The following is a 9,237-nucleotide window of genomic DNA, read 5'->3' as shown; positions in this document are numbered from 1 at the left end:
TGTATTGTATATATAACATAACATTATAAATAATATAACTATATCTTTCATATTCTTTATATTACACCGGATACTATGTACTATATACTGTATAAATAATATACATATTCTATATTTCATATATTACATATAGAAAAATATAAATTATATATAATATGTGATTTTGTACTGGATGTATATTGCTATTATAAATGGAACTCTTTTTCTTAATTTCATTTTTGGATTGTTTAGTGCCAAGTGTATATATGTTATGGGTATTATTTTTGGGGGGGGTATTATTTATTTTAATGGCTCACTGTTAGAAAGAGAAGAAAGAAAGGAACATTATTGAAGTCCTATTACGGTCCAGTCACTGTAGTGGGAATAATCACATGTTATCTCACCTTTACATATGATATATTGAATTTTCAAACAGGAATCAGCGCCAGCCTAAGCAATGTAGATCTCTAATCAATGCTGCGTATACAGAACGTTGGCATAGTACTACTTTGGATCAGAGTTGGCAGGAATTATCTCTTTAAAGAGGAATAAATGAGGAACCTCCAGAGAATTTAGAATATTATTTAACATAATTATAGGAGTATTATTTCAATCTAGAAGCATTCTAGCCAATTTTCCTTGCTAGTGGCCAAAGAGAAAGTCAAGTAATTTGATACTCAGGTAATTATTCCCCAATATGTATTGGCTTATAAATAAACATGCGCTTAATTTCATCACCATAGTCATACATTTCACAAATAGTTCTAAGTCAGTGATTTTCAACCGATGTGCTACAGAAATTTTTAAAATATGCAATATCTGACTATTTACTTGTCAGGGGACTTACCTCTTTTCCCTTAGATTGTCAAATTAAAAAATGACAAAAAACATTTTTTGGTGTGCCGCAGAATTTTAGTAATTGGTTTATGCGTGCCATAAGATGAAAAAGTTGAGAATCACTATTCTAGGTTGTAACAAAAGAGTGTGGTGAAAAAGGTTGAGAATCACTGTTCTAGGTTATAATAAAAGTCATAATAAAAGAGTGCTCTTTCTCAAATCTGGATGTATCTGGATGCTTCATTTCAATTGATTTCAATGGACTTAGTGTATCCCTTTATATCTCTAATACATAGTTATAAGATGTGCTGTATGTTGTAAAACTTTTGAAATTTACTACTCAATTGTCTGTATTTCAAAATAAATCCCAAGTAAGTTTCTTTTTCTTTTCTTTTTTTTTCCTGGCCTGTGGATATTTCTTCACTCAGGCAAAAGTAGAAAGACCTCTACTTAGCTAAAAACCCTCACATTATGACGGAATACCTATCCAAGGCATATTTATCTGCAGTTAGCTGGTTCCATGCTTACCAGGAAAGGAAATTTTAAACTCATTGCCAAATCAATATGTTGCATATTAAACTCATCTATAAAACCTGTAACAGATCTGAAAGCTAAACAACCTTGACCAGATACAGCAATCCTAAACAGCAAAGATTAATATTTTCATTTATTTTGCCCTCTCTCCTTCCCAATGGATTATTCTGCCAGTCCCATGGCTCTTTTTAGAAGATTAATAAAATACAACATGTATATACAAAAATGTCTTTTAAAGCTGTATAATGCTATAGGACCTCTGTTACTCCCACCCTCAGCACTAGATTTTTACCTCTGAGTATAATAAGCATCTTCATACAGATATCATACCCAAGAATTTGCCTTCAAGAATCTTATGCTTTGTAGGAAGAATAATTTTTATGAAAATGCTAACTTTGACCTTTTACTTGAAAGTTACCTTTGCATTCTTATTATACCACACTGAGAAGATTATACATTATCCTATTAGCATTTCGATGGCCCCATGGCTACAAAAGTACTGTGGGAGTTTTTTGTTTATTTTTTTATTGTTGATGCTCAAATGAGTCTAAATAACCTATCTAAAGCAACATATGACCATTTTGTAAAATCCCAGAATATAGTTAATTTTAATACTTTAAAATTATTCAAAGATAAGTGCCTTCCTAAGAGAATAATGCAATTTTAAACTGGAGTCTGAGTGAGAAATAACAATATTCCTACCTTTAGATCTTTGCCGGGATTTGAAGCGATCCTTGAAAATCAGCTTCATGTAACCATCTTCAGTCTCCATCTCCTCAAATATTTTCATGTGATATTACCCAGAAAATAGTAAAAGAAAATAGAGAATAGTTTCAGCCTTGGATGGATAGTCCTGCTAGCACGATGTCCCAAAGACTAAAAGGAAGTCCAAAAATAGTCTGACCACACAGGATGTGTTGGTGAATTAAAATGGATGGACATGTTAATTTCTGAGTAAAATTCTGTATGCTGCAAAGTAAAAGTGGGTATTTTGCTTTGTTCTTTTTAATAAATATTTATTCGACCCTTACTATGTACCAGTCATTTGTGTGCAGTATATTAGGAAAAAAAAATGAAGAAGACAAACATACTGTCTATCTTTATATTCTAATGAGAAATAAATATATAAATACCAAACAAAACTAGTGCTTGGCTAGATAAGAGTAAAACTTTTAAAGGTTACTATCTTTACGTCACAGACACAGAGGAAATTAGCACTTTTTAGTGGCGATTGGTAAAGCACAGGCCAGCGGTGAGGAACATACAATGAGGACATGAGGAAAGGTAATATCAGGCCTACATTCAATCAGTTGTCATAACAGTTATTTTAAATAATTGTCCAAAATCCCTAAGAGAGGTATGGCTATGATGGTCTGAGGTGACTCTGCAAGAAATGATCAGTGTAGAGGCAATGGTAAATTGAATACAAGGGAGATGAATCCAACATACTATGAAGTCCTTGTGGTACGGCAGTAGATCTGTGGGCAGGAAGTCAAATTCATTATTGGGTTAAGAGTATATCTTTGGTTGATCTCTTACCCGCCCCCCCCCCATAACCAATGGACATAAGACACTGGGGGGTAGGGAGGCTAGGGGACTGTCAAGGGCGAGGGGGGAGAAGGGGGGGGATTATGTAATACCCTTTGTAATACTTTAAGCAATTAAAAAAAAGAGTATATCTTATTAAAACCCACTGTTGCCCTCTTCAATATGATAGTCACAATGTAATCTGCCACCATGCTAGCCTGCTGTCCCTCTCAGAATTGGTATCTCATCTGGGACACAGGTTTGGCCATTGCATTTCACACATTGGGCACTCAGTTCCAGGGCATCCTTGGGGAGTAGAAGACAACTTTGTTGATCCCATACTTAGGACTCATTTCAGTTTCATGGCCATTCTGTATCAAACATCAGGGTGTCTGGAGAAAGAGGCTTCCTGACGCCCACACCACATACCATTCTGTCTACCTGATTACTGAAAGTCTCCTCCTCAACTCTGGTTATCAAAAATTAGGGGTATTTACATAGGAATTAATTTAATAATCTGTGTTCATTCTGAATAATCCCTATGCATACTTCTCCCCCAAATCTCTTTGTCATGCATGTTCTAGTTTTGTTCTTTTTGAGTTCTTGACCAGCCAATGAACCCGTTAATCTCTGAATATGAGTCATTTTAGATTTATATTGCTAGCTACTCATCTTTCCTGCTAGATGAACAGCCAGATATATCACCCAAATGTCCATTTAACTCAAAGATTTAATTTAACTCCAGTTGTCTTTCAAGGGAACCCCCTGAATGGGACTATAATGTGGAATCTATTTTTAGCAGTCATACATTTCACATTCAGTGATAAAACTTTTCTTTTTACTTCTCCACTATGTGATCGTATGGAACCCTTTCCCTCTCCTGCACCAAGTATATGTACATGGTTCAGGAGAAGAGAGAAAATTAATACAGAAACATACCATGGGAGTTTGAGCCATCGGCTCATGCAGTTTACTGTACCTTTTTGGAATTGCTCAGGCCTAGCCTCCAATATGCTCCTTTTGAGTCTATGATAGAATGCTGCTGTACATTTTAAATTTTAGGATCTATTAGGACAAATTGGTTCCATGAGGTCATATTCTTGTTGGTGAACAAATATCATACTAAAGTTACAGACTCTTTACTGCTTATTCTTCACCAGGTACAATTAGCATAATGTCATTATTGTAATGAGTCCATTCTTTATAATAGCGATATCATGTTCTGAGATATGTCAAAATGATCTAGATCTCACTAAGATATCTTATGGCAGAAATCAGGAGAACTGACATATACCTGGGCAAAACAGTAAAGAAGTATTCTAATGAAATTCCATAAAAGATTGTAAATGGTGGAAAATATCTGTAATACATGTATCTGACAAAATGATTGTTTCTATATTATCTATACACTAGAGGCCCAATGCATGAAAATTTGTGCAAGAGTAGGCCTTCCTTCCTCCAGCTGCCGGCACCAGCTCCCCTCTGGCACCCGGGACCCTGGCTGGCTTCCTTCCTGTCCCGGTTTCATCAGGAAGGACGTCTGGAATGATGTCCGGAAGACATCAGGTCTATTTAGCATATTACCCTGTTATTATTATAGATTACAACTCATTGTATTGGCATAAGCCCATAAGAATGCTCAACAGATCATTAAAAATGTGCAAATTAAACTACATGTAGATATCATCATATAACTACTTGAATAGTTAAAATGTAAGACTTACCATATCAAATATTGCTATTGATGTGGAGCAACTGGGACTATTCTACATTAATGATGGGAATGATACAACCTCTGGACAATGTTATATGTTTATGAAATTAAACATATATTTCCTTTTTAAACACAGCTTTATTTGAATATAATTTATATACAGAAAACTGCACATATTTAATGTGTGCAGTTTGATGAGTTTGGACATATGGAAACACCCATGATACCAGCACCACAGTCAAAGTAATAGACATACCCATCACCTCACAGATTGCATGTTAATCACAAAAATAGAGGGGAAGCAAAAAAAAAATTCCTCTATATAACCTAACAATTCTACTCCAAGCTATTTCCTCAAAAGATTTGAAAATAAATGTCTACAGACAGACTTTAACAGAAATATTTAAGGTGGTTTTATTAATTTTAGCCAAAAATTGGAAACACCCAATGGGGTAATGGATAAACAAATTATTATATATCCACATAATGAAATATTACTCAACAATAAAAGGAATGAACTGTTGTTCTATGCAACAAGGTGGATGAAACTCAAAGGCATTATACTGAGCAAAAAACAGGCTTTCAAGAGTGCATACTATGGCTGCTTCAGTTATGACTCCCTAACGTAAAGTGTTCTATTCAAGTGCAAAACCTCAATGACATGACCTCCAAAGAGAGCTTTCTCTCCCCTCCCATCCAACCTGGGTCAGTTTGCCTGCTGAAAATGGTGTAAACAAGTGAAACTCACAAGAACTGTGTAACTATGGTAACCACTACCTTGTTTACCGCTCACTATAAAAAGCTTGGTGAGGCCTGAGCACAGGGAAGTCCTTCCTCTTGAGTTGGACTTGCCGCCTGGTCCTCCAATATTCCCAAATTATCTTGTGTCTTTTCTATTTCATTTGTGTGCGGCTCCTCTTCCAGACCTGAACCCTGAACCACGCAGGACGTGGAGGGAAACACTTACGACACTATCTAAGACCAGGTGGCTTAGTTCCATCTGAGAAGAAGTCCAGCCTCTGGGGCCACAGGGCCAAAGCCCCCCACCAAGCCCAGGGGGAGGGCCCCGACCCAGAGCAGCTATGCCATTAACCCAGTATCCGAGGCATCCAGAGTCCAGCACAGTCTCTGTTCCCATCCTGCCCATGTGGCTGCTAAAGAAAGAGAGAGAGAAAGAGAGAGAGAGAGAGAGAGAGAGAGAGAGAGAGAGAAGGGACCCTGAACCTCGGGCCTTTGTTAAGCTTTGATTATATTTCCTTGGGTTTGGGAGAGAGCAGGCTTTCTTTCAAACTACCCAACCCCTTTCCTGGATCTTCTTGGGTTCGGTGACTTTGTTTTATCTGCTTCCCACCCTTCCCCGCACCCACCCCCAGACATTCCCAGGCTAAACTCTTCCCCTTTATAGTTGCCATTTTGGCTCCTACTGCATCTGCCTCAGCAGAGGAATTTCCCCCTCATTGCTTACCCCTCACCCTGGGGAGATTGGAAAGCCAACTTTTCCTACCTGCTGGCCTACGGCAGAGGATGCAGCTGCTCCCGAGGGTGTCGGGGAAGCTTCACCTTCCCAGTTAATCAGGCCTAATGTCTGATTCCATTTGCCCTCTTCCTTTGTTAATAACCTAACTAACTACTGTCACAGATTGGGTGTCCATATCAGAGAGAAATATGTTGCTACCTTTGCCAAAAACAAGATTCAGAAGCTAAAGAGGTTTTATGAAAGTGTTGATTTTCTGTCAGTGAAAAAATCTTAAACTTGGAGAAAAATAAAATGCTTCCTGACCAGAACACACACACACATGCACGCGAACACACACACACACACACACACACACACACACACACACGACTTCCTTTTCTTTTTAAATCTTTATTGTTGAGATGTCCCTCCATTTCCTCCCCATTGCCCACCTCCATACAGTTTCTGGCCAATCCCAGGCCTTCATCTTCTCTTTCTTTTACTTCCTTTCTGATTCTTTCTAACTTCCTTTCACGCGGCGAGAGTCGACCGACTAAGGATCTTAGTCATACGCTTAGTTTCATTTTGAGAAATATTATTTAAACGTCTGTTTACCTTATAAAAGTAGGAAGACCATACCTTAAAGCTGTGTTGTAAAGACAACATTTTTGCTCTAAAGTTCAAACTTTGAAGAGAAGTTATGGAAAATATAGTGAATAACTCCGCCTCATCTGCCCTGCAGGACGGGGTGCCAGAAACTGATTCAAAAAAGCAAGGTAAGTCTACTTTCAATTGTGCAGAATCAAGGTGACTTAGTGAAATTATGAAGCCTAATGTTAAAAACTTAGAAAAACTTAGAAAAAAATGAATGAGTTTTGTAGTTTCTGCCATCACGGCAAAAAAAAAAAAAATCCTATTGAAAAATAGAACAACAAAATTCAGATTTGTAACTATTTTGTTCTTTTAATTCAGATTCACTTTATCTTAATTAAGAATGGAAAGGGATTAACAGTAGCTTAAAACTGTTCAAGACTTAGATTCGCTTTAATTTAGTATTTAATAATGGTATTACTGGAAAAAAGATGTTAAATATATTCTATGTACTCATTCAATGACTAGAATACACAGAAGATACTAAAATTGGCCAATATTTGTGATATTTTAAAAGACTGTTTATAGGCCTTGAGGAACTCAAGATATACTACACTGCAGATTTTTAATAGCAGAAAGATTATCTGCTTATCTTACTCTTATCTAAGTAATTGCTTGTATCCTGATATTTTTGAGGATGAGGGAAGAAAATGTACTTAAAAAAATACTCTTAGAAAACAACTAGGTATTACGTGGATGTATTAAATAACAAACTCAGATCCTAATTCTAAATCTGACAGGAAAATCTTTTCAAGTTATTTGAATAGAGCTCTTTATAGTCATACTATGGTGAAGAAGAGAGGAAATGAAACTAAAATGTATAATATCTAGCAATCCATGATTTGGGGATTGTTGTGAATTGACATTTTCCACTTAATTTTTTTTAAATATATTTTATTGATTTTTTACAGAGAGGAAGGGGGAGAGAGAGAGAGAGAGAGAGAGAGAGAGTCAGAAACATCGATGAGAGAGAAACATCGACTAGCTGCCTCCTGCACATCTCCTACTGGGGATGCGCCCGCAACCCAGGTACATTGCCCTTGACCGGAATCGAACCTGGGACCCTTCAGTCCTCAGGCCGACGCTCTATCCACTGAGCCAAACCGGTTTTGGCCACTTAATTTTATTTCAACCTACCAGTACATGCAAATCAAAAATTATTGTTGCAGTTCATATCAGAATGCATACTAGAATCCTCTCTTTTTTGTTTTTGACAATTTAATAATTCTTTCTAAGGTTAAATCAAAGAGGGTTGGGAAAAAATGGAATCAAATATTATATGGTAACATGAAAATATCTGAACAAAAATTTTTAAGAATACTTTCTAGTCATGCATAAAATCAGTGTTAAGTTCAACTTTATGTATCAGTCAACAGTTTGGATTTATATGTTGTCTGTGTAAATAAGTTCTATATACCACACAGATGTATTCTATATGTTACTTAATATTGTATTGCTTTGTTTTGGGGGAAACAGGAAAAGTTATGCTCCAGAAACTGATTTTGTCTTTGTCACAGGAATTTACATAATACAGATTCCCTGTGGTAATGTTAATAATTTCATAAGCCAGTGACATATAAGATGATATCTCTTAATAAGCGAATAAAAAATAACATGCACCCAACCAATGATAGATTATTAATCTATTCCAGGCAAGGGGGATAAAAGAATAAAGTCTAAATTTAATACAAGGTGTAGCTTTTTACACTTAGAGTTATTTAGGAAGGACAGCTATCAAAGGAGAGCTGATTTCCAACTGCCACAGAAAAGTTAACCCCTTCCCCAACAATATTTTTGTTAAAAACGTTTCTTTTTCAGACTAATTTTTTTATTTTGGTTCTATATAGTATTTTTGATGCTGGTTATGAAAACAGTTTGTAACTCGTCTTCCTATCAACCATATTTTTTTACCATATTTTCTTAGTATACTCGTCGACGACTGAAAAAGAACATTTTGTGAAAACGAGTATACACGTTTCTGCCGGGGAAGTACCCTGTTGCTAGGAAACAAAAAAGCAGGTGTTGGCTGCCTCCTTTTTTTTTTCTTTTTTAATATATTTTTATTGATTTCAGAGAAGAAGGGGGAGGGGGAGGAAGATAGAAACATCAGTGATGAGACAGAATCATTGATGGGTTGCCTCCTGCACACCCCCCACCAAGGATTAAGTTCGCAACCTGGGCATATGCCCTGACCTGGAATCGAACCATGACCTCCTGGTTCATAGATGGACACTCAACCACTGAGCCACATGGTTTGGGCAGCTGCCTTACTTCCTGTATTGCCAACAAGATAGTACTCCTTATCAGTAGGAGCTAATGCCCCAAGGGTTTTGAGAGAGTTTTGGTGAAAGGGAATATAGTCAATAATATTGTGATAAATTTGCATGATGACTGATTACTAGTGTTAGTGAGGTGATCACATGGTAAGGTGTATAAGTATTGAGTCACTATATTGCACACCTGAAACTAATAAAATATTGGTTACTAACTATAGTTAAATAAAAATAATAAAAATGAAAATTATATAAATTAAAAGTTT

The 9,237-nt window shown here is 36.4% G+C and overlaps 2 protein-coding genes across 2 annotated transcripts in view; one reads left to right on the top strand and one right to left on the bottom strand.

The window, feature by feature from the left end:
* Nucleotides 1–2,138, bottom strand: part of KLRF2 (killer cell lectin like receptor F2) — a 19,567-nt gene extending 17,429 nt beyond the window's left edge. Inside the window, exon 1 of the mRNA XM_006774814.2 lies at nt 2,053–2,138. Coding sequence (XP_006774877.1) covers nt 2,053–2,122 — 70 coding nt within the window. The 5' untranslated portion in view covers nt 2,123–2,138. The remainder of the gene's footprint in view (nt 1–2,052) is intronic.
* A 4,609-nt stretch (nt 2,139–6,747) lies between these two features.
* CLEC2B (C-type lectin domain family 2 member B) overlaps nt 6,748–9,237 on the top strand; it is a 19,033-nt gene continuing 16,543 nt past the window's right edge. Inside the window, exon 1 of the mRNA XM_006774813.2 lies at nt 6,748–6,823. Within this exon, the coding sequence (XP_006774876.1) occupies nt 6,748–6,823 (76 nt within the window). The remainder of the gene's footprint in view (nt 6,824–9,237) is intronic.

This window comes from Myotis davidii, unplaced genomic scaffold, assembly GCF_000327345.1.
Source record: "Myotis davidii unplaced genomic scaffold, ASM32734v1 scaffold188, whole genome shotgun sequence".
Taxonomy (NCBI): domain Eukaryota; kingdom Metazoa; phylum Chordata; class Mammalia; order Chiroptera; family Vespertilionidae; genus Myotis; species Myotis davidii.
This window is presented reverse-complemented; position numbering and strand designations above follow the sequence as displayed.